The sequence below is a fragment of the Haemaphysalis longicornis genome, unplaced genomic scaffold (assembly GCF_048455015.1).
Source record: "Haemaphysalis longicornis isolate Haplotype H1 unplaced genomic scaffold, Haemaphysalis longicornis Haplotype H1 scaffold_3, whole genome shotgun sequence".
Taxonomy (NCBI): Eukaryota; Metazoa; Arthropoda; class Arachnida; order Ixodida; family Ixodidae; genus Haemaphysalis; species Haemaphysalis longicornis.
In genome coordinates this window covers 93,380,898-93,407,031 of record NW_027526335.1, presented here as the reverse complement: position 1 = coordinate 93,407,031, position 26,134 = coordinate 93,380,898, and the positions used below count along the sequence as shown (strand labels likewise).

The 26,134-nt window shown below is 43.6% G+C and overlaps 1 protein-coding gene across 4 annotated transcripts in view; it reads right to left on the bottom strand.

The window, feature by feature from the left end:
- LOC144174882 (sodium- and chloride-dependent glycine transporter 1-like) overlaps positions 1-26,134 on the bottom strand; it is a 112,134-nt gene that overhangs the window by 5,019 nt on the left and 80,981 nt on the right. For all 4 annotated transcript variants that reach the window (XM_077703842.1, XM_077703841.1, XM_077703839.1 and 1 more), the window contains exons 2-14: positions 21,858-22,068; positions 21,076-21,207; positions 20,534-20,677; positions 18,647-18,803; positions 16,982-17,114; positions 15,134-15,268; positions 14,214-14,317; positions 13,609-13,733; positions 12,294-12,406; positions 8,726-8,857; positions 7,978-8,077; positions 5,907-6,013; positions 2,677-2,844 (exon numbers count right to left, since the gene is read on the bottom strand). In XM_077703842.1, the coding sequence (XP_077559968.1) occupies positions 2,677-2,844; positions 5,907-6,013; positions 7,978-8,077; positions 8,726-8,857; positions 12,294-12,406; positions 13,609-13,733; positions 14,214-14,317; positions 15,134-15,268; positions 16,982-17,114; positions 18,647-18,803; positions 20,534-20,677; positions 21,076-21,207; positions 21,858-22,068 (1,761 nt within the window). The remainder of the gene's footprint in view (positions 1-2,676; positions 2,845-5,906; positions 6,014-7,977; positions 8,078-8,725; positions 8,858-12,293; positions 12,407-13,608; positions 13,734-14,213; positions 14,318-15,133; positions 15,269-16,981; positions 17,115-18,646; positions 18,804-20,533; positions 20,678-21,075; positions 21,208-21,857; positions 22,069-26,134) is intronic.

Below are 26,134 nucleotides of genomic sequence, written 5' to 3'. Positions count from 1 at the left end.
AGAGCCATTTGTGTGAGGAACAGTCTCTTTTTAAATTAATTTAAATATATCCTAGTTCAGAGTTCGATGAAAGCTCATCTGGTTAAACGAAACAAGGCCGGAACAAACACACACTTGCCAAAATAAAGAACAACCACTGTGTAGACCGTTTATAAAATGTGTCGCGGGAGCCAAAAAAATCCACAGTATAAGCGGTACTACGCTATAGACAAAACATGACCGCATCCAATCACATCGCCATCTACCTTTCAATCATTCTTTGTATATCATACCTCAAATGGAGGCCTTTTAAAGGCAGAGGTGCAGTCTTTATTTCGTCTTTCTTTTTTCCACATCAGACGCTACTTCACGGTTTACAAGCTGCTGCAGACTCTTTCAAATCGTGGGCGCGGCTGTAACTTGTTTGTGTTTTGAGGGAGCACGTCTATATTTCTTAGTGTCTATGAACGGATTCCGTGGGAGAATGCGATACGAACACAAGCAGGATTTTCTTTTATTTTTTTACCCCAGCTCGCGTTCACCATGACGAAGGCAGTTACAGCACAACGTACAGGTAGTGGAAACCTTCGGCATCGTGGCTCGCTTTCTCCAGATGTTCGAAAAGGAAAGCGGTGGTTGGTTCTCTGCACAATGTTATCATAGAAACAACTTACCGCGCGAGGACAAGAGGGGGGACTCGCTACCTTTCAAGGTTCATCAAGCAAGAGCAGTTGTAGTTATCACGTGCGTGCAAACAAAACACACGAACTAAAAGGTGCGTATTTTTTTTTTATGTGTCAAAGTTGGAGGAGAGCAGGGAGCGTGCATATGGTGGGATGGCTGATTCCATCTGTTTTTCTTTCTCGCTACACTAAAACGATGCCCCAGCTGCGCCAGTCGATCAGCACACCCGCCAAAAAGCCACACTTTAAGCAGTATTGCACTTCGGGCAACCGCATTATAAGTGGTAAGCTTATGCATTGACTTCTGTGGGAGGCCTACTGGTCGGCGGCCAGGAAAACCCGCGTTATATCTGATCCCGCACTATAAGCGGTTACGTTATAAATAGTCTACACAGTAGAAGAAACAATGACGTTGCGGGGCCTGTATGGGTCCCTTGTTCACATATGAAACGAAAAACGGCTCATCCATATTTACATATATACATACATATGCTATACACACATATGTTATACATATGGTACAGGTAGGGGCCTACGTGTCCAGTTAACAGCGTGGAAAGTCGATTGTATGTCAAAAGATAGTATATATGCCCTGAGAATACTTCCTTGGTGGCAATAAGACTTGTTTTTCTACTTGTTCTTTATTTTGCCGATTGTCTTGGTCAGCATGCAACATGAAACGGCGAGCAAAGCCAGCAACCAAATCTCAATACCGAGGCAGAAATTTGGGCTAGTTGGTGATACGACTTCGACATGGTAAAAAGCGCACTAGACGGGGACACAAGAAAAGACAGTGACACGGGACGAGCGCTAATCCCGTGCCACTGTATTTTCTTGTGTCCCCGTCTAGTGCGCTTTTTACCATCTCATTACCGAGAACAGGAAATGGGACAACACTGAACTCGCAAACCACATTACTACAATTATCGAAACTCTGGGGGATAAATGAACTCAAGTCACAATTAATTCCTTTTCCGAGGAGATCGCTAGAAACACGCCATACGATGACAGCTGCTTTCATGAAGACGCAAGCATTGCCACAAGCTCCACGTCAATTGACACAACACTGACATGACGATCGGGTGACACATCCTCCTTGAGGAGAGGCATCTCTCATATCGAGAGAGACAATTCGTTGTCAGGGATGCATGCACGTACAGAGCCGTACAAGCATCAAAGTTTCTGACTACACTGTAGGAATGTTTTGGCTGCATTTTAAGATTTGGTAAGAACACCTCTTAATGTTTTTGAATAAACTATCAGTCCTCATTCCTTACAAGCAAACTTCATTCCCATCTGTAGATTTACGTTAAATAAGAGCCACTTTCTGGCCATGTATTCATTGAAAACAAGATGTGGCTGACGTTTCCCTAAGAATGTGCAAGAGATGCATTTGTTTTAAATGACATGAAGTTAACGAGGAGTCTGGGTTATCGCAAGATGCAGTTGCGAGCTCAGTTGAGAAGTGCGGGTGCAGTTGATGCGGGTGCAGTTAAGAAAGTATGAAAGGTGCACTGGCCATGACCTCAAGATAGAAGACGTATACTAAGTATTACCACCAGGGGCCTTGTGTTACTTTACACTGTGACCAAATGGATAAGAAATGAAATGGTGATCATCTGTACATTGACATCTACTGTGCTTCTTGAGTTTATTGGGGTAATAAAACTCAGTAAAGTAGTCATAGTTTCACTTTATAGCTTGCCCGCACTTTACAACACATTTACGTGCACTAAAGTTAAAGCTCCCGTAGTTCACAGTGCACATAAATGCCTACAGACAAATGAAAAAAACTGAGTGATAGATGAAGCTTTGTACCTGACTTGGCAATTCTAACTACATTATAACATGGTCAGGCACCAAAACATAATGCTCTCATTGTGTATGTCACAGCAAAGATCAAATTTCAAACTGTATGTACAATAACCTAGACCACCATTTGCAGAGTTTACTCAGTCCATTGCATTTACTGATCTATAACTCGTGGGACTGGTGCTCAGTGGGTGTCACCCACCTCCTTTAGAGTTCCGCGGGCGTTGTAGATCTTGGTGATGGCCACGATGGGGATGGCGCTGACCGAGGCGAACGAGAACATGAAGCCCACTGCGGTGGCCCAGCCGGGGAACTCGTAGTCGCCATACTTGGTTGCGGGCATGTCGATCCACGAGAACACCAGGATGGCCTGGGTAAAACAACAGGCGACATTTACAAACCTAAGATCAACTTAATTCATGTTCGAGAACACAGAGTAGGGGAAGCCGCAGGCAATTTTTATTTTATCTATCCACCGTCTGAGTGCAAACAGTTCTCCAACCGCTGTTATTCTGAACCAAGTCCCTAACCATGCTGTCGCCAAACCACCTACACTTTTACAGAAGTCAGAATTCAAACAAAGTCGCAATTAAAATTTGTGTATCCATGAACAGCAGATCTATGGACACCTTCAAATGAAAATACTGATTCAGAATCCACAAAAAAAGACTAACTTTTCACAGATACGCATCGGCAGCTCGTTGATGTCCATGAGACGAAAATTGCACTTATAGGTGAAAGGCAGCATGTATTTAAACGATGCTATTCTTTTTAAAGACGTTAGCCTTTCTTCGGCTATTTAAACTCGAAAATTTTTATCTCTCTTTCTGTATGTCTGTTTGTGTCTCAATTCAGCCACCCAGCAATGACTTAAGAATATTCTTCAATGAGAAGTTTAAGTAGGCAAAACTTTGCCAAACCACTCTAAAACACACGTTATACTTTTCCAAATTTTTCAGCGAAAAGAAAACATTAGGCATATTTGTGACAAAACAGCAATACAAAACTGGTATTTGCAACGTTCTTTTAATGTTGTGATAGCAAATTAAAAAACACACATTAAGAACAATGTTCTGACCTAAAAATACAAGAAGTGCTCGGACGCGAGTCTAGACTTCCAGCATTCCAGTAACAAAAGGTTCTAGTAGATAGCGTGCGCGCAGTGAAACCTGGCAAAATTAAATTGACTTGAGCAAACTTTCTCTGTGTTTATCATGGGAGGAACGAGACGGGAGGCAAAAAGTGTGGAAAAGCAGAGGACTATTGTCTTACGACGACATTTATCGTGAAGTGAGCAGATATGCGGCCAATTTTTTCTTGTCCATGTTGCAGTTGCTTGCACCATTATCAACAGCTACAATGCAACTGCAATGTGTGTTTTGCACCTACAGTCGAGTCCACTTATAACGATACTGTTTATAACAATATATCGTATATAACGATGAAAAGCTAAGGCACCGTCAACTTGTGAATTCTTTCAATGGTAAAATAAACCGCTTATTACAATGCTCCAGCGCCACGATATCGAATATAACGATTGAATCCGGTGATATTGTGCACCAAAAGTGCAGCAGTAACGACTCTAATGACGCGGTTGCCCAGCCTACTCAGGTGGTGTCTTCGTAGGAGGCCCAATGCGTGACACAGTCCCTGGGGGACTTTAAGTTTCCGCCAAGGAGATTTACCTCAGCTAGGTGAAGCACCAGTAGATGCTCTTGGAAAGATTTGCGCTAGCTTCACACGCGGCAAAAAAAGGTGGCCGACTGTGCCTTCTTTTCCGCGAATTAGTAGTAGTAGTACCTTGCTGGCATGCGAATGAAATGTTTTGAGCTCTATTCCGTCTTTTTAGTTCGCAACCCGCTTATAACAATTATCGGTTACAACGATGGGATTTCCTTGGCACTTGGATATTGTTATAAGTGGACTAGACTGTAACAAGAAATGCCGACTAACATCCCTGGGAGTGGAAGAGGCCGCGGTTGTGTAGCAGATACCTAAATAACACAATGCCCAAAATATATACATACATGCAGCTCAGAATGTAATGAGTCTTTTTTTAATAATTACAAAATAAGCCTTTTTTGCAAGCGAGCTAAAAAACTAAGTAGACAAATGGAGGCGCATAACTGACAGAAAACTAATTTGCAGAAGATTATCGTTTAAACGACAAATTATTTTTTTCAGGGCACAAGTGTTTATATTGCTTCTTCAAACAATATTTCATTTCTAGGCATGTATATGTTGGACGCAATATACATTAAAATTACAGCCTAAATGTGTGCACGCACTGAATATTGTGGAAAGGAGTTGTGAATAGAATCTGTATTGTCTAACAAGAGGAATAGAGAAGAATGAATTGAAATGCAGAGATGTTAAGTAGAGGTGTAGCCCTGTTTGCTTCTTTGCAGTGGAAGAAAGAATTTCAGGGGGCTCACGAAAGGTCAGGGAAGATGGGAAAATATAAGGGAAAAGACATGTGGCTTCTAGCAATGGTTGAGACTAATGGGCCAAGATTGTTTTGACTGCAAATGGTCGATCATCAACCAGCTGAGCTCACACGAAGATGCACATCTGTCAGGCATACATTAGGTAAAACGACAAAGTGTCATGTTTGTCAAGCACGCTTAAGATCCTTACTAAAAAAACTGCAGTTGTAAATTTGTTCTAGTTATAACTGATTTCCTCTCCAAGAAATGTGAATAAATGTAAGCATATTTCTGCAGCAGTTATAGATAAATGTCTGAGTCATATTCTGCAAAAATTTCTTTATTAGAGGGTTGTTTAAGGAAAGCGTACAGGCGTTCTGACAGCTGATATGTAATGTTTCCAAATCTGCACACTTAATGCGCGCCACTTCATATTTCATTCACGAGAGCAGTTACCTCAACTTTCTGCTCATGTGATATTCACATCGCCATTATCATCAATTTTATCTTCAACGTGGTCCCAAGATGATATCAGCAGGTCATTCCAAAAGTCATCACATGCACCCTATAGCAAGTTGCTTGATAGCCCAACAGATGGGTGTGTGCTTTAAAGCAGCCGTACATAGCACATCGTTTAGGGTTGAAATAGGGATTTTACGCATCAAAGCTACACTTGGGTTTAGAGGTGTGTCATTTGGCAAGCTGTGTGCAATAGTGGAAATCTGCTTAAACTGGGAATCTCTCATGCGCTCCGAAGTCTTGACGCGTTGAGCAAGACACACGGCACGACTTGTGTTGCAGTTCTTGTGTTATCAAACACGTCTGGTGAAAAATTAGGTTTTGCATACATATGAGGCAAAAATACATGCACAGGTATCGGCATTCGATTGAGGTAATAGTTTCTGCTCACTAAATTCATGGTCATATTGTGTCAGTATTTTTAAGATATGCCACTTTGCTGTATTGACACGTGATTATTCTGGAAAAGGACAGGACGGGTCCTTACCAAAATCATCGTTGGCACGAGATACTTCCAGATGAACCTCCAGTAGTGCACAGGGAATGGGTAGTGGTTGAGCATAACCTTGATGTCATCCAGGAACCGGTCGACACCTGTCAAAGCAACAACAAATTGTTGGCGAATGATAACTTGGCATAGAACAAGAAGGTGACGTACCATAATCAAGACAACAATTGATTCGATTAATGTGCCTTTACTTTGAAAACCCATTAGTCGGTTCCGGTCAGTCAAGAGTCCACCCAAACTAGGAATATTTCTTCAACTTGTCATCTCATTATGTAAAGGGTTATTCAATCTATCAGAGGCAAAACCGAACACTCCAAAGAATGTGAACACCAAACATGTACTAGAAAAGTTTACCAAATACCATTTCATCAGTGGTAAGCACAATCTCTATACATAACAGTTACGTGGAGATTAATCATTACATTTATGATGAAAAGGCAACTACGGTACGGCGACAACTTTGTTAAACGCAAAGTTAAACATGATAAGCTCACATTAGAGTGGATCTTTTTGTGCCACCGCAACTGTTATCTGACATGCATGTCTCTGCCAACAAAACAAAATGAACAAATAAGACCCACTTTTACCTTGGTTGTACATTTTCTACCATTGATCACTAAAGTTGAACCAAGTAGTGGTCCAAAGGGGGGGGGGGCGAAGGGGGCGATCGCCCCTCCCCCACCCAAAGAGGTCCTCAGCTTTTTACTTTTTGTTTTTTAGCATCCCTCTTGGGCGAGGCCACAAACGTATTGCGACCGTCAGAAATGCGGGCTCGAGTCAGCCGTTGTACCACCAAGGGGGGCCAAAAACCACTGTGCCGCTAAGTGATTGTGCGCAAGCGGGTTACTCCGCATACGCGCGCACGCCCGCATTGTTATCACCTCCTCCGAAAAACTGGTGCAAGGAGGGGAGCAGTTCTTTATTCGCCCCCCCTCACCTCCCCCCCACACACAAAAAAAAATTCGCCCCCCCCCCAAAAAAAAAATTCGCCCCCTCCAAAACCAATCTCTGGGACACGTATTGGGTAGCAGGTTCTGTCTCTTATATGAGAGGTCTCTTATAAGAAGGAAACCATGTTTTCACTAACTGATCAACCCCTAGTTCAATGTGGACACTGTACAACTAAAATAAGCTCAAAAAACGTAAAAGGTTTATTCTAACTAATCTTTTGTCCCCACAATTTGTGAAATAGTTTTGGATGTTTGTTTACTTCATGACTGTATTTGCGCTGTTTTTTACAACAGGTCCTACAAGCTTTCTCTTCTTTCCTGTTTGTGGAAAATGAATCATAGATGTCATGTTCACAAGCCTGATGAAGAGCCAAGAGCGCACAGCTTCTTTTGCTGTGTGCTCTGGCTATTTGTCACGCTTGCAGGACTCAGCATCTGTGACGCTTCTTGACTGGGAGCTACACAATTGGGAGAACCCACTGCGCACCCCCAGTATTCTTGGCTTGGCAGAAGCTTGCATGCGCAGTCGCACTCGTACATTGGCGGTAAGCTTCAACTACTTCGGCACGTTGCATTTCCATTGGCAGCGCTTCTCGTCATGGTTTCATAGCTGACTGAACCACTGTGCGTTTGCTGAAGTTATCGTAAATAGTAACTGTGGGCATCTGTCGTCCCCTACGATTCCACAACGGACCCAACTGCAGTTAGTGACTGGTGGTACCGCATCTAAAGTTCCAATGTCTGTTGCAAGCGAGATTGTTGACTAAAATTCAAGGATAACTTGTCCTTTATAGACAGCTATCTTCTACTTCCGATGTTTGTTATAAAAGAGCGCAAATTAACGGGAAAGATAGGGCGGCCATCCAAGTGAGTGAATAGTGTCTCTTATACTCGATCGTCTCTTACATCCATGCCTCTTATAACGAAGTTCAACTATAATACCAAGTGACTAATGTGCACCATTTTCCTGGCCCTATATTTTTATTCACCCTAGTAGGCTCTCGTTGCCAGCTTGTTCATTCAGGCCCTCCACCTTTTTAATAACACAAAGTTGTCACGATCACTTTGGCAATGTTTATATAGCCGTGCCAGTAACTCACCGTAGACCCACGATATAACGATGATTTCAGTAAGGCCTATTATGAGGGCAGAGAAGCTAGCACAGTAGTTGTCCATGAGCTGCAACACGTACATGCCTCCCTGTAATAAAAAAGGCAAAAATACATTAGGTTACCATTCTCTAAATGAAAGCTTGGGTGCTGCAAGAAATAAACAAACAAAGGTGTTATTGTTTTGTTTCTCAAAACCTTCTTTTGTGTTGCCTTGCCTGTTCATTGGCAGTTGGATTAAATAAAACATTTTTACCGTGTAGTACTTGAAAAGTGTGCCGCCAAACTTCAAAGACGAAACGAAATATAGAAAACAAAATTTAGGGGCGAGAAACAGTTCTAGGCAGAATTGCCCGGTTTATTTTTATATATATACGCATATTTATACATACAAAAAACAGGTTAAGCACTGTAAATCGTTAATAATCACAAACCCATGATATAACCATGAAAGAACACGGCCTACTCGCTTATAGCCTGCGATTGTGCATATTCCACGACAAGCAACCTAGCAAGTTTAGCCTTGATTCTGCGGCAGCATAATAACTTTGCTTACAGCTTAAGCCTTGGCAGTCTGCCAAAAATCTGCCCTGAAGCCATGAACACTGACTTAAAATGTCTGAAAACTTGTTTCTTAACTTCTTGCTTCCTAATCAGCCTGTGGGCTTACAACAAAAATAGCGCCAATGCTAGTACAGGGCAAAAACATGACTGCACATAATTTTCTGGCACTACTCACATTGGTACAGATGATAAGTCCAGCGAGGAACAAGGTAGTACAAACTCCGAGAAGTACGAGTGGCTTCCTGTGCTGAAGCTTCTCAGGGAAGGTGTCCACGATGGTGGTGACGACTGTCTCGATGATGGTGAACTGCGAAGCAGAATGCAGTTAGCATCTTTAATGTAAAAAATACCCAACTGACATTTTCGTGCAAAAGGGGCCACTGCACGAAACCTCACAAGCCCTTCTGGGCCCATTTGTGCTCACGTCAATGTATGCGCACGATAGCTCAGCACACGTGCGCAAAAAGGGAAAGAACATATCATACAGCATGTTGCTGCTATGCTCACTGTGCATAACCTTTGAAACTAGTTTTTAGGTTTCAGGCTGTTTTATATGCAAACGCATTAAATGGCCCATTCTAGAAAATGGTGTTGCCGTCTGGGAGAGAAAAACAGCTCCTTGAAGAGCATAACACGGCTTCCGCGTGACGTTCAGCAAAGTACCGTAAAATTCCGAGAGAATGCCCTCTCCCGAAACATCGCCCCCCCCCCCATGAATTATTTAATTTACTAAAAGACACCAAAGATCGCCCACTCCCTAAAATCAATGACATTAGCGCCGATACGTGAACGAAGTAAACGCGAATCATCTATTCATGTGTCGATGCGTTCACTTATTTGTCCTTTCTGCATTTGACCGGTAAGTTCGCCCATCTCCGCAGTTTTGGTTAGCGCTACGGCCACTGTTTTGTAGTTTTTCACACCTGACCCGGAAGTGCGCCCATCCCGTATTTTTTGCTTGATATATCTCTACTTCGGGTGGGCATTCCTTCGGAAATTTATGGTAGTGGTTTGGGTGAGTTAGTACATGGCAACATGTCGAAGCGCAGCACAAGAGGGACAAAAACACCGAAAACGACAAACAGTGCGCTATAGCACACTGTCTTTTTCTGTGTTTTTGTCCCTCGTCTTGTGCTGCACTGTCCGCCTTTTTCGGTGTTTTTGTCCCTTGTCTTGTGCTGCACTTCGACACGTTGCTATGTTCCACATTACGTCACGACCACCCTTTCTCTTGCATTGCTCTCAGCTTTCTCAGCGGCGTTCGAGATAAGAGTGACAGATAAGCTCACAGCCTTCTATCGCATATGTGCACCGACATGGCAGCCGCAATAATATCAGTGCAAGCTACGAGTGTCGCAATAGAGTAAAAACACAAGCTAAGGACTGCGCTGTAAGGCAACGCACGGCGACGTAGACAGCAGAGAGTTGCAGCAGTGGCTGTAACTGCAATGTTTGGTGGCGTATCAAACACGCGCTCACTGCCCTGGCAAAACGGTGCAACAGCCCTCATTACTCGCAGCACAAAACTGGAAAGAGCATGAGTGGCATTCAGTTGGACATTACTGGTGTCGCATACACAACTCATGAGAAGTGCTTAGGTGTCCTGGGATTTTTTTAAAGCAATATCAGACAAACGCATTTTCCAGACTTGCAGCTTTCCAGGTCTTTTTTGAGGTAGTGCATAGATGAGATGTTATTAAGATTTTTAGAGCATTACACTTACAAATAAGTTCACCGAAAACTAAGACTTACTAAGAATTTTAGTGTGAACAATAATTTTGGTGAACGATTATTTAACAGCAAGTGAATCAATTTCTGCAGTTCTTCGCAAAAAATGCTTACATCACATGCTTGAGTTTTTTCTACTGGTCAACCACCCTGGCAATTGAAAAGCACAAATATCTAGCACTTCACAACATCTCAATACTTTTATGGCTGGTAGCTCAAAAAGGTGTGCAAATATAAAGTTTGGCACTGCAAATCCAATATGAATAGTACAAACTAACTGTAAATTGAATTGAATATTTTTTAATACAAATACCTCTGCTTTAAGGCACGCAGGGCTTCTTTAGAATACTGCAGAAAATGATAACTAAAGCAGTCAAGACTTAGCAAATATGAGTGTTCTTGTCGCAGTGCTTGAAAACAAAATGGCAAAGAACATTCAAAACAAAAGATTGACAAGGGGGCAAAGCATAGGAACAAAAAGTTCGTGTACTATGCAATGAGGAAATGCAGGTTCCTCAACATGCTGCGAATAGAGCAACATATTGGGCTGGCTGCGGCATCTCCTGTCATTGAAAAGAGGCTAGATGTGCGAGTGGCTTGTATGGCCAGTACCTTGCTGCAAGCATTGCCAACGACTAATAAGTTTTGATTCCTCCCCCATGCAAGTACATTGGCAGGAAAGTTCTGTTAAGCTTATAAATTTTACACAAGCAGAATTTCACTTCCACTCACATACACCAGAGTTCGCACACACTTGCTTCGTGTAAGGCTGACACGTGTAAAGCTTTTCTGCGCAACTTTAGCATCGTGCAAAAAAGTTAACCAAGAAGAACATGGAGCGCAGGTTGTGGTAAGCAGTAATGTTTGCAAGGTTGCATGTCGTGGCGGCAGAGACAACTTTTATCGCTTTATTATTTGCAAATTTCGAATGTTTAAATATTTGAAAGGTAAAACTGTGCTGCAGCTCAAATGAATAGCAAACACTATTTTTGAAGTTTCGAAGTTTAGAACATTCGCACATCTCTATAAATATGTGAAGCTGGGTTTTATAACCCAAATACAGTAGAACCCCGCTCTCAAGTTCCTCAGTGCTGCGTTTTTCCTGGCTGCTATGTTGTTTTTGTCTAGTCCCGGCGCAGCTCACATAGAGTCCCATGTATTAAAATCCTCACTGTTGCGTCATGGTTCAGAGTACGTTCCCAGATCATTCGTCACAACCTGGCACTCCGAAGCCACCTGGGCAACATGTGCGGACCGCCATTTTGACGCTTGACGAGCCTTGGTCAGGCTTGCCTTCGGAACTGGCTGCATCAAGCCACGCGCGGGTGTGATTCGTCATAACTAGAAGAACTAGAAGGCCCTATGTTACTCTATGCTATCACCATCATCACTGCACTTACAACGGAAGTTTTACATCGGAATGCTGGAAGTGCGTGTTTGCCATAAAAGCACCACCGAAAGAATAGAACACACTGTTGTCGTCATTGTGCGCTTAGAATACCGTTGAACTTTTAACCACGAACTTTGTCGTTCCTTGATGGCGACACAAAAACGGGAGGCGCTTTCCCTTCAGGAAAAGCTTGACGTACGAAATGCAGTAGACAAGCAGCCGTACGGAAGGCAGTCAACATCGCTAGGGGCCTTGAATTTCCACGCGTGGTGTTTTCCAGCGATCGCGAAAAGCAGCAATCCTACATTCTCGAGCTTTTTTTAAGGCTAGAAAGCCAAAGTGGCATAAATACATGGTTGCAAGTCAAAGCTACAATGTTTTAATTCATTTGCGAAGGTTTCCTCACTGCTGCGTTTTCCTGGTTGTTAAGTTTTGTTTTCCTGGTCCGGTGAAGAACGTATGAACGGGGTTTCACTGTAGTTACATACGGTGGGGACCTCTCCGCCACAATTCTTGCAGTAGCTGACCCCTGCTGCTAATGTGCCGGACGTCTGCAGCTATAGTGCAGCACACAAAGTGGATACATCGCTTGCAATGCCTCTAGTGGATCGCGAAGGTCATTTACCTGAGTTCCCATTCCCAGTGTCATCAACATGAAGAAGAAGAGGAAAGCCCACAGCGGAGGCAGGGGTAAATGAGTGACTGCTTCCGGGTAAGCCACAAATGCCAAACCAGGGCCTGTTTGAAACAAGTACAGAAAGAAGGCGATCACGCGAGAACATGGCAAACTGCAAGCTCTGTTCAAAAAACTAAAAAATGTCACGCAGCCAAGAGAGAGGTAAACCAAATGTGGAGGCAACAAAATGAACTACACTGGAGCAAAGAGAACAGGAGCAGTTGTAACAATTCACAGGAAACTGAAACAGACAGAAATGAAAAAAGGAATAGTATGCAGGACAAAAACAAGACAAGGCACCGTACTTGAGATACTTACATTTCGTCCACATTTTTTCTCTGCAACAGGCCACAAACAGTTCACAAGCCTTAACTGCGCTTATACAGCGCACAATCAATCAGTACACATGGCATGAAAAAACCAAGTTTAATGCTTTCCAGGAGAAACATACACACACACACAGAGGTCAACACCAGCAACGTATACCATCCCCGAGAGGGGTCATTCAAAGTCATTCCAAACACGCTGGCCTGGAACAGAAATGGTTTTAATCTCCTTCCAAGTCATACAGGAAGAGAGGAAATATAGCAGGAGGTTTGCGTCACGGGCCCTCGCGTCCCGTACGGTACAGTGCGGAGCACATGCTGGCTAGTTGTCTTTGTCTTCTTCTCGCAGCAGTCTTCTTCTCTTCCTTCGGGTGTCCGTGCCTTTCATGCCATTTAACTCAGCCGCCGACTTACCTCTTCGCTCACGATTCCTTCGAGGCTCTCTTTAGCAGAATTTGTTTTTCCAGCGCAGCACCGATCCTTGTGAGGAGTCAATCTTTTGGGCTTTGGGGTATGCCAATCAGAAATCAATTCGGTGCGAAGTCACAGTCACAGTCAGCGATAGTGACGCTAACCGCACAATTTCCAATCGTTTTTCCTTTTCCTGCGCTGAAGTTAACTTCTTTTTGCAGGATAGGCTGATCCACTTTCGACACTTGCATTCATTGCCTCGAGAAGGCGCTCCAGTGTTGTGCATGAAAAGCAAGTTCTGCCAGAGGCCGAATAACGATGCGAAGTCATCGCGCAAGCGGGACAACTGCTTTGCTGCGTTTTTTTTTGCGCTCTGGAGGCGTGTTGCCCAATGATCGAATGAGGACATTTCCAAGGGCGAGTCCAAAGGCGTAGGCATTTTTGTGCGTGAGCGGCTGTCATTGCGGGACATCACAACGAGAGGCACAGGCAGAGTAGGTTTCAGTGTCTCGCGAGTGGCAAATTACCTTGAGCAGCGACTTCAGACACGTTCACACCGAGCTTGTGTGCCATGAAACCGACTATGCTAAATATGACAAAGCCGGCGAAGAAGCTCGTGCCGCAGTTGCCGAAGCAGATGAACAGGGTGTCCCTGCAAACAGGGTGCAAAAGAAACGGAAACGAGGGTTAGGACAGCCCACTGGCCCCCACGTTAGATCCTATGTGGGAAAGAGACACGGCGGAACAAAAACACCGGACACAAACCAAAACGCAGCACTCAAAATATTCGACACAGTAGTTCCAAAGAGAGTCGCGACAAAGTTCATCGTTGCAAAAAAGAACAACACCAGACTCAAAACCAAGACCAAGATACGGGCACCCAAAACATCCGACACAGGAGTTCACAAGTGAGTCGCGCCAAAGCTCATCGCAGCAAGAAAGAACAATTAACGCGGAACAATAAAACCAAAACATCACAGCATCAGTTCAATGGAAACAGTCCCGAGAACACTGACAGTCAAGAACAGTAGCAGCATCAAAGAGGTGGCAGCAACAAAGTGAAGGAAGAAACGCGGCACGCGACATGTGAGGAATAAGAGGAAGAGGAATGCAGTACAGAGTGAAGGCTTACCTGTAGCAGTTGTTATGGAAACGGTTGTAGCTGGCTAAAGTAATGAGGCCTCCCCAGCACGGGGACAGGGAAAAGAAGATCTGCATTGCAGCGTCGCCCCAGACCTGAGACGATACAGGGAAAAAGGCCTATGCAGTCGTGATAGGGTTGCCGTACCTGCAGTGTGCGCGTCGCCCCCAGTCTCGCATGCGTTTGTGTCAGCAATAAGAGAGTCTCTCTTTTTCGTTTTTTTATTTCATTTGCTTGTTTCTATGACCTCAGGCTCGCCAGAATTTTTTTAGGTACAGCGCAATACGCGGGGTTGCCTGAATACAGCGGATATATCGGTTAACTAAGATGTAAGTCTGCATCAACGACGCTTTAATGCGAGTGTGTTAAACTAACGTGATCAACCTGGAAAGAAGCAGTAACCTTGGTTATGTCACAACAGGTGCAAAAAGGTGGTTTCGAAAAAAACTTTTATAAATTGGGAGCGTCGTGCCGCATCCGCAATTGTCTCTGTTACGTGTAAGGAGTACGTTAAGGAAAAGAATTGTGTACATTCGTATTGCATGATAATGCATGGCACGCAGATTTTCGCTAGTCAAACATGATAGCTGGGCTGACCGAATTCGCAGTAGCTCGAATCACTGCAATATTGCGGTTGATTTAATGTTTATTCCTAGTGATATCTAGGCTGGTAATTATGGTTTATTCCTAGCGATATTAAAATCGGTAATTAAAGCTTATCCCTACCAATATTTAGATCAGCGCAAGACAGTGATTACCGCCCAAGAGCAGGAACAAGATTAAAAAACAAAATAGCATGCATTATATATAAATTCCTTTTATTCATTAAAGTTGCTCAAATTTTAAGCTGTGCTGCACAAATTTTCCACCGAGTTAACGGCTGCGAGAATGCGTGAAGTACGGCGTCTTACCCTTGCTTCCCGAAGTCGTTCCCACTGTGGTGTCAGGTAAAACATAATACCATCGTACGAGCCTTCGAGGGTACAGCTTCGGATCAGCAGAATCACCAGAACCACGTAGGGAAACAAAGCTGTGAAGTAGACAACCTGCAAAGGGAAGAAAAAACATAAAGGCCCTGTTCCGACAAGAACATCACAGCAGAATTGTGTGACTTCCAGACCCCAGCCCAACTTCGAGCAGAAGCTGTCCCTGATGCCCCTCCCGATCTATACCAAATGGTGCCAACTCTTTCAATCACCTCCAGGTATGCTGAAAACACTAAGCATTAAGGCAGCTTATAGCAGGTATAATGGTTAATACACTTGCATCACTAATTTTGAAACAAAAATGAAGCTTGATCTTTCCCTCCAGCCTATAATTCTTCGCCGCGATATCGACCTTTTATCATTGCTCCAGAAATATGTTTATAACTGCACTCGTTCCACATTACCTATCCAAATCGCATCAAACACGTCCAGAAGATTAAATAACCAATTAGGTTTTTCCCGTATGTATGGTTCCACACATTTGTTTAACTTTTCTGCGCTTCCTGTGGCCATTCGCGTATGGAATAGACGTCCTGACAGCATTGCTGCTGAAATTAATCAGGAAAAATTTCGTCATCTTCTACACGAGCACTTGCAGAGCAGCAGATATAATTAGGCATCATCTTGTTTCCTTCACTGGGCAAGGTGTTTGAAGTGCTGCGGTTTTTTCCCTTGCCTCCAGCGTTTTTTTTGTGCGTGTCGTGTGCACGCTATCTGTCGCAAATATGTTAATTATTTTTTCGCATTTTCTGTCGTCAGATGTTATTGCGAGATATGTACCTTTCAATTGATGAGGTTTGTGTGCTCTGAACATTGTAGCACTTTTTGCGTTATTTCCCTGCAATGTAATTATCCGTTTTTCTTCTCTTCTATTTCTCCGATTATGCCATGTGTGTACTGAAGTTTTTAGTTCTTTACAATCTTTTCTGCCGAGTGTTGGCTGCTTGCACCTTCTGCAATTTTCATGTAACCCCCTTACTCAATGCCCCGGGCCTGTAAGGTATTTTAAATAAATAAATAAATAAAAAACTTATAATTAACCCACACAGCTTTAATAAGCTGTGTGGGTTACACGAGCTTATGGGGTGGGAATCTGAGGTCAGAGAATGGGGGCAAAATCCTTATCAAAATGAGCCAAGGTATGCACCTTCGTAGTTACAGTTTACCACTGCTATTTTCATGGTCAGTTTTTCATTCATACCCTGCTGGTCAGATGATCCTGACCCTGACGACAAGAAAATGACCCTGCTGCGACCACGGGGTCATTCTGTTGTCATAGTTCTACCTCTGTTGTAGCCATAGTAGCTAAAAAATAAGCTGCATGCCACATTCGCACCCCCTTCCCATTGATGTTCACTGAATATTCGAAAGCGTTTAATGCAACGCACCAGTTTCTGTCAGGGGCAGCGCACAGATGGCTGCAGTTTTTTTATATCCTTCTAAGAAAGAGCAAGAACATCTCAGAGAAAACCGAACGAGCTTCAAAACACCGCGAGAAAACAGTGCCAGTGCATACACTTGAAGCAAGCTTCTATGTTTTTAAATACGCCCACAAAAAAAACAAAAAATGGCATGCCTTCGTGTTTGTATTTTATGTGGATTAGCCAGCTTTCTGTTTCTTCATTGCTGGAATATTTTTAGCGCTACTTGTGCATACACCAAGTGTGGTGTGTACTCCACAGGAAAGGCATATATACACAGCAGCAAAATGCCATGCTGGCACCCAATGATCGATGAAGCTCGCAGCTGTAGCGAAGGACTAAAGGCACTCACTTTTCCCATTGTCTTGACACCCCTGTACAGGCAGAAGAACACAATGACCCAGCAAATGAAAAGGCACAGGGCCAACTGCCAGCGCACACCTCCAAGATCGTGCAGGCCTTCCGTCAGGTCCAAGACAAAGTTGCTGCGGAAAAGGAAACGGAAACACTCAGGTCACATCACATATCAACACTGGGCATTGGAAGGAAGAGACGTGTTATTGGGAGCAGCAAGTGAGTTTAATTTCATTTCATTTCATTCATTCGCACCTAAACGCCCTCGGAATATGACGTACAGGAATAAGGATTAGAAGTTTCTGCTTTGATTGTTGCAAGTCTATACAGTACATCATGTACATTAACTTACAGTAGCACATAACATTAATGTATAGTATGTTACATACATTAAATTACATAACATCATGTACTATATGGGCTCTTGCTAGAGCACACGAAGAAAAAGCTACACAACAAGGTTAGAAAGGTAAAATGCTAGTCACAAAAATACAATGTAATTCACGAAAGAAACAATATTATTGTACAGATTGGACACCGGGGAGTTCCATGTAAGCCTCGTTAGCTGAGTAACCTTAGTGCCTTTGTGCTCAGCCCAGCATTTCGTGTATTGTTTACACTCTATACAGTTCTCAAGTGTTCAAACTGTTTTCTGGCACACCTTCTCTTGGTTAGATATCATGTTTGAGAGATAGTTGCAAGGGGTTTCAAAGAGGCGAACCACAAATTATTTTTGTATACTGCCCTTCTATGAGCTGCCACATTTTACAAATACTAATTACCAAAAAATTTTCTGGAATTTTTTTATTTTTTTCTTAATATTGTACTCATGGTAAAAGCTTGTTGTATGTGAAATATTGCATTTATAAAACAGCTTCTAAAAGGCCGTTAAAAGGAGCGCTCCATTATCTAAAATTGGGGAGTGCAGAAATTTTTTTGCATTTGGACATGTAGCGATGCCATGGGAACAATTTTCTATACAGTTATTGTGATGCTAAAAGAATAACCTGTTCACAGATTATCTGTTGCACTTGGTTCTGGCGACTGGGTGTCTGCGTTTTAAGCAAACCATGGACTTAGCGGCAGCTTTTCTGTAGCAAATACTGATTGTGAAAAGTTGGAAAAAAATGTATGGAAGGCACGAGCAATGAAGAGAGGAGTGGCGTGGTTTGTTCTCACGTTCGCCTTTTCCGCACACCAACATCAATAAAATATTTACATAAAGCATTTCTATTTTGCACGTTTTCAGCCAAATCTACCTGACAAAAAGATACAGAAACAGACCCATTGCTTTAGCTATCTAGCTTTTATTTCATCCCTATAAGCTTCTGGAGTAGGGGGGTTTGTTTTGATGGGCCCTTAGTTTAATATAGAGATAGGTCAAAAGACGTTCATTGTCCATAATTCTCGCTACCCTCAAACATAAGCACCACTGCTTCTTGGCTGAAGAGCAAGCTAACTATTCATTAATTGTTCATGCAAGGGTGCCACAAAGACTTCGAAAAAGTGCAGCCCTCTGTTTTTTAGCTGACTAAGTCTTTTTGTACACAAAATTCACTAATATGCCATCAGCAATATCTTTCGTCAAAGCCTTGTGAGACAGTGCATCAGAGACATCGTGACGGAGATTACGCAGTCGGGAAAAAGTATAACTGGGCCTTACTGGAAGAATTCGTCACTGGCCATCTTGGTGTTGTCCGTAGAATTCTTCACCGTGTCCCAGACGGCAGGATCAACTTCCTCCTGGAGGATGCACGTGCCGTTGGCCAGGTGGACGCCGCCGTGAGACGTGCAGTTCTTCGTGTCGAACCGCCGGCACGCTGCAGGGTGACATGTTTGTTATTTTTCTTGCACGTATTACCCCCAAAAAATTAAAAACCGTCATTTATTGTTCCAATGATTGCTTCATTGAGAAATCAAACTGATTCCAGTTACAAATGTTAAGTACCTGTCTCTGTACTGATAACAGGTCATGTTACTTTCTCCAGCTTTCTCTGCTGTGTCGGCCGAGATGTACATGCCAGCTCTACCTGCCAATTTATGACTTGCTTCTCTTTTTCCCGCCTCCACAGCCTTTTAGTATTTGCGAAGTGCCTCTAAAAATCCCAACTATATTGTCGTTCCTTTGCAAATTGACTAATCAGAAGTCAGGACACTTGAAAAGAAAAAATATCAGGAATTCCGTAACCTCAGCCCTTGTAGCATGATTACATGTATTCGTTTGCAAAAAAAGATAATTAAATTATCATATTTTCTGTTACTAATGCAAAAATAGTAAAAGCTTCAAGAAATTCAAGACACATTAATTATTACAGGTTATTCCTTGTAATAAATTCATTACACACCCGTGTGCATCGGGTCCAGTGGACTGAGTCCCAGTGCTGTGAACTTGTACCTCATTGATGTGAGAACAAAAAATGGTGCTGCATTATTCTGAGCGGAGGAGCTCTGAACTGAACAATGTTTAAGCAGAAATGAGCCAGCGACGTTGCCATAGCCCCACTCACAGCAATGTCACTATGTATGACATACTGTATTGATTGATCTTAACAATTTGTTTTGACTCATCTTGTTTTGTTAACTAAACCTTACTTTGGCTGTTGTTTGGAGTAATCATTCTGCTTTTGATAACTAAATACTTTCTCATGTCGACGCTTTGTCTTCAATGCTAGATGCATGATGCTTAACTGCTGCATTCTTTCACGTTAGCACCCTTTTAACTATAGGAGTGTAAATGTCAAATTCAAGACTAGCAATTGAATGAGAATATAAAAAGGCGACTTCAAATCGAGCTATATTTTTTTGCACATTTGTTTTCTCCGGTGTGTATAGACCTTCTAAAACCTAGCTGCAAAAAACGGACAACTTGGGCGGTCAGGGTCTGACACATCTTGGTGTCGTGTACTAGTGCTTGAAAATAAAACAGTACAAGAAAATTAATGATGACGAAAATACGGCGGATAAGTGAAAAGACAAATTTGGCATACATTGCCATGAAGAAATGCAGGTACCACAACATGCTGTAAACACGGGTAACATGTTTAACTGGTACCTCCAGTCATTGAGAAGAGGCTAACCCTTACTGCAAGTCACCAAGTAATAATTCTTGATTCCTCACTCTTGCCACTATGCTGAGACCAAGCTTCTTTCTGTTTACACATTTCCCTTAGGTAGCGTTCCACTTCAGCCAAGATACACCAAGGTAGCATCACGTTTCGCACAAGGCTTGTACGCGGTAGGCTTTGTTGCACAGCTTTTCCGTTGTGCAAAAAAAAAGCCAACCCAAATGCGCGGGCCATGCAGTGAGGCGTGAAAGATTGCGTGTCGCGCGGCAGAGCCAACGTCTACTGCTCTAGCTGTTATTCGTAAATTTCGAATATTCGAAAACTTCTAATACGTCAAACAGCAAAATTTCCCCGTAATTATAATTGAATAAAAAACAATAGTGACAATGTATTCGAAGGTCCGAATATTCGCGCACCTGTACTGTACTTAACAAAAAGAACCCAATCCCTCACGTCTACATCGGAAGGGGGGTCAAACTGCTTACCATCGGTGTTCCACCAGTTGCTGCAAGAACTCCACGGAAGTGTCGTGGTCAATGACGAGCCCAAGTAGAATAGTGCCCAAGCGAGGATCATGTTGTAATAAATACCGACCAAGGTGGTCATTAGGAACATCGCGTACCCAATTCCTGCAAAGGAGAGACAACTGCTGTGAGAACAATATAAAACTTAGGCCTCTAACAAAAAGGATGCCTAAAGATTAAGGGAGTTTACTATCTGAGGTATCAGCTGTCAAGAAATTCTTAAGAGTGACCGCAAGAAATTGTGGAGTTGGTAACAATTTTTATAGCCAGTATAGACCATGTTAAATCCCCTGCATAATGTTAAATCTGCTGTTAAAGCCAGTCATTTCAGATCCTCGTTTTTTTTTCTTCCCGCTTGTAAGGCAGTGTCGCCTATCAGCTCTTGCAGACGTCAACATCAGCCTAGTACACGTGGCACAGTGGGAGACTGGATCCCCGATTCCCAGCGCTGCCACATGAAACGTTTACCGGTTGGAAACACGGCGCATCACTGGTATCCGTACCTTGAAATAACGGTGATATCTTCCATATAGTAATCGGCCCTTCACTGGCGTACTGTCCGAACGACAGCTCCATCAAGAAGAGCGGCAGTCCCACGAACAGGAGCATGATGGTGTACGGGATGAGAAAGGCCCCTGTGGAAAAAAGGGAGTTAAAGACGGCGTTTTCACTCGGAAGAGTTTGGTCAAAAATAATGGCACGCTGAAAATATTGGTCTCTCCTATTGGCCTCTCCACAACGGTTCTTGGCAGTTCACGGGCAGTCCAAAACTGTTCCCGCCATAGAAAATCTATGCGCAAATAAAATACGGAGCTGCACAGGAGCAGTTTTGAGCATACCCAAATGACAAACAAAAATAAACCTCCTCAACCTGCTTTCTGTGTCATCGTAAAAGCGGTTGCAAACAGGGGTTTAATTATCAAGAATTTCGATTTTGGCGGTGTGTCGAAGTCCTCCTAGGCGGGGGAGGGGGGGAGAGTATAAATTTTTTTGTTGCAAATACCCTCGAAAACAAGCAATCCTGTTACCAATTGTATTATTTGTCGAGGAAATATTTTTTAAGTATCTTTTACGTGTTTACCCTTTTGTGACAGGCGCAAAAGATTGGTGGCAAGACATGCTGTGCGCTTCAAGGTGCGTGTCCCCGAAATGTACGCGGCATTCCCGCTGCTCCTTGTTATATCATAATCGGGGCACAAGGCGTGATTGCATTTTGGTATGAGCACAAACAGCGATGTATTCGGGCAATTCTTGAGCAATCTAAGAAGTGCATGCGTGAGCCCACCTCCTCCGTTGCGGTAGCAGAGGTAGGGGAAGCGCCATATGTTTCCGAGTCCCACGGCGTAGCTGAGGCAGGAGAGGAGGAACTCGAGTCCCGAGGACCAGTTTCCGCGCTCCTTGTTCTCGTCCACCTCCCGCGAGGCGGTGATGATCACCTCTGGGATGTCCGGAGGAGGCGGTGGAAGGGCCACGCCCCGATGGTGGTTGCCGTTGGCCTGCGAAGAAAGCAGGAAAGTCAAACCTCGCGTCAGGCTCTCGTTTAAAGGGTGTTTTATTTTTCAGCATACGGTGTTACAATGCCTGCTGACGGGGCAGGAGCTAAAGGCATTGAGTGTCTGACGAGGGCTCCTGACCCTCTGGAGTTCACAGCAGAGGAGTTCACAAAACAGGACACGTTTCAATCAAACATGCGTGCTTAGCAATAGCATCCAGCAATACAGAGAGGAAAAAATAAGTAAATTAAGAAAAACACAAAAAATCGTACATTTCCAATAATGATAATCAAGTTGTACAATATACATTAAACTTTTTTTTCAATACCTGTTACTAGCGGAAACAATGGAACACGACACATTTCTCTACTGATTGTCCGTTAGGCCTGTAAAAAAATCACGTCTACACACAATACAGTTTAAATTCCTTAGAATGAGACATGCCCAGTGATTGTCACATCTCCCTTTCTTTTCTATAAGCATCACCTTAATTTCGGTTTTAAATACGGTTGCACTAGTGTTAAATTTTAAATTATCAGCTAGGATGTTCAAGACATGATGTGGCACTTGATAAGTGGCCGCTTGTTTGCCGTAATTAGTCTTAGTTTTAGATGTACGTCTTATTGGTCGCCGTACACAGTTAAATCAGCCCACTAATCAGCCCCCTTTAACAGAAGCGACGACTGCTGCGGGAATGAATGGGGGGTCCAAAAAATGCCAGTACCATTTCACTATGTTAAGGTGGGTTACCGGCGGTTGGCCCAAAACAACCGCTCGAACCGCGCCGTTACGCCGGGTAAGCGTTCAGCGCGGTTCTAGCCACACAGAAACCGTGGGTTTTCCGCCTCGCGGTATCCGTGGTCGCGACGGCCATCGCGCTTACGCTTGGCGTAGCGGCATGATCGTCTTCGGTGTTCTCCTACTGCCGCGTCCGAACTATTTTTGTTCTACACGAGTAGGCTTCACCGTGCAACACACAATGCGGGAAAGCCAGCTTACAAAAACCGAGCTCACACCGAATGCTTTAAAGTCGGCTTCACTTCCAAACACAAATACATTGCTGGGAAGACATTGTCTAGGGGTAATATCCGCCATCTTATCTCAAAATATGACCCCAACAGGTGGACGAAGGGAGAGGGTTTGTCGACATAAAGAGAAGGGGGCGGCTTTTCTCGGTCTACACACACACACACACACACACACAAAAACAGGGTGGTTGTAATGACCCGTAATTTCGGTCATAGTTACTTTTTAGAGCGGCCGCAGTGACAATGTGGCGTCCCCGTGTAACCGCGACTAGTCACTGCGAAGCTCTGTGATTCTTATGAAATGAACCCCAAAGATACTTGGCGCTTGTTCAAGACTGTTCCCGGCCAGCGTGCGTGTGTGTTCCTACTATTGTGTGCGAACCTCATATCGGCGTCATGCCCATAGGGCGGAGCAACTCAAGCAGCCTGCAATCCGACCTCGAATTGGCCCAACAAAACATTAATCTCTACATCTTCTCCAATTTCGCTATTTTGGGCGCTTCTGTAATGATGACCTTGCCCGCAGCGACCGGAGAAAACATGTGGTAAACAAGGCCATATAACTTTTTCCGCGTGTATTTCTCTTCTTAATCGTTTATCGCGCTGAGGAGTTAAAATCCTTCGTCCACGAATGAAAACATGCGATCATATTCCAGTAAGTGACAGCAACTTTACGCTGACTCTAACAGTAGTTTGAAGAATACTTTCTTGTATTATCTTACTTTCTTGTTTCATCTCCGCCATCATTATTTCTAAGCCCACGACTCATGAATGCTCTTCGCGAAATTCGAATGCACCGAGTGCAACTTTCCACTACAGAATTTCAACGGGTATGATAAAAAGCGTGTGTGTGATAAATTTCACACACACGCCCAGAAATACAGCCCGACGTTTGGTTCTTTTCGACGTATGCAAACGTTTTTTTTTTTCTTGGGCACAGGGGAAAGGGGGGGGGAGGGGGGGGTAGCGCACAGAAACAAAGCTTGCGTGCGTTAGCGCAACGACAGCAACGTTGCGATTCTCATGTTGAATACATGGACACGCTAACATCACCGCATGGGCCCGCATAAAAGCAGTTCTTCTGCGAACGTATGGTAGGTGTCGGGCGTAGAAAATACCTCTTTAATTTCCTGAAAAAACAGGCTAACAACCATCGCAACAGTACCAACCAGGTAACAGCAACAGCAACGCGAGGGTTACAGCCCTTAACAGCTACGAGGAATTAGTGCCATTTTGAACCTTCAGCTTTACCATCCACTCAACGTTACAAAGACGTAATTTCCTGTTTTCTTTTTGTTTCTGAGCTCACTCATGAGTATTAATATTAATACTTCCTTTGACTTCATTCCTTCCATATCTTGCCAATGAGGTGACAGATATCCGGACTATGATGAACCCATTTAGGGTAAACGGTGCTCGTACTCGCATAAAACAAAGAGTCGAGTATCAGTAACCGCGAAATATTTTACCTGGCGTTTGGGTGTCATTATAGCTGTGCAGATTTGGAAACGGTTCTTATGTATACATTTACATCCACTTTATTACAACAGCTTCCGCTATCCTCTAATTCGATCTAAGAACCCCTCACAAAAAAGGCATAAGTGCGCTTTCATTCTTTCGAGCTCCTGCGCCCATTGTGCATAGGGCACACTGCGTTCGCTGAGAGCGGCAGTGGCCTCGCTTGAACGGAAAGCATCCACATAAGCACGGCTTCGAATGATCATTGGGTAATCGCACATTCGTTCATTCTTAAACTACTTCTGCATTTTGCGTTATAATTACTGCGCAGCCATGCGCGTTTAAGGTATGTGGTTTCTAGCACTGGCTAGTGGTTCTATCTCGGCGTGTGGTGCTTACAGTACTGAGTATTTTTCTCACTGATAGCAAGCACCTAAATACTCATTAGCGTGTTCAGTGTAAATATTAATTAACCTCAGCCAGAGAAGAAAATGTGGATCAGATCTGCAGCACCAACAATACAACATAAACGATTTTGGCTGTTTTCCAGCGCTGCAAAGATGTGTACCGCTATTTAGCCAAATAGAAAAGTCTTTGACGGTCCCGCAGGAATATGCAGATATAAAGGTAGGTGGAGGAAGAAAGATGTGACCAAAGGCAGCTTGACAATTCGCAGAACTTGACACCGACTAGAAAATAACCCTGATAACAACGGCTGTTCTCAGGACGTGTACAACGTCGCGCGCAAGTATCTTCAATAGAAACGCAAGCGGGCGATTGGGCCTACTTGGAGCAAGCTCAACAATACACAAGGGCTTCACTCATTGTCTTACTTCAGGTCACGGGCACACGACGATTTAATTCTTGCCGTTCGATTGCTACGTCCTCGAGATGCAATGGTTGCGTGGTAATGGAGAATAATTACTGTCACACATGACTGCTACGCCCCCACTCAATGTCGGGGTTGTATTGTAAATTACTCAAGCATGCATGCTATCCGAAGAACGCGTGCGCAACTGTTGTGCAACAGGAACTGGCATGCTTCGTTGACGCCAAGTTACGTGAACATGTGACACGGCGCGTCATATTTAATTAGCTAAACAGCAGGCAATTGTTAGCTTGCAAGGGCAGCCAACGGCTTAATAAAGAGTGACGACCTCAAAGAACGATCGTTCCACTACGTATGAACCAAAAAGTGCTCCGCAATTTTTAGTCTGTATATAGCCTGCGTGTGCATGTATAATAGTCTGTACATAGCTTTTTTCGACTGTTATTTCATAGCCCTTCCTATTATTCCATTGCCCTTTCACTGCTCTTCCCTCCCCCCGCCAGACTTGTGCCCTCTGTTGAGAGGCAAAACTTTGCCATGTAAGTTGTACCCGTTCAATAAACTCTCTCTCTCTCTCTCTCTCTCTCTCTCTCTCTCTCTCTCTCTCTCTCTCTCTCTCTCTCTCTCTCTCTCTCTCTCTCTCTCTCTCTCTCTCTCTCTCTCTCTCTCTCTCTCTCTCTCTCTCTCTCTCCACAATTTACACGGGAAGACACCCAACCGCAACACACCAAGGATAGCAATGAAAATGTCATCC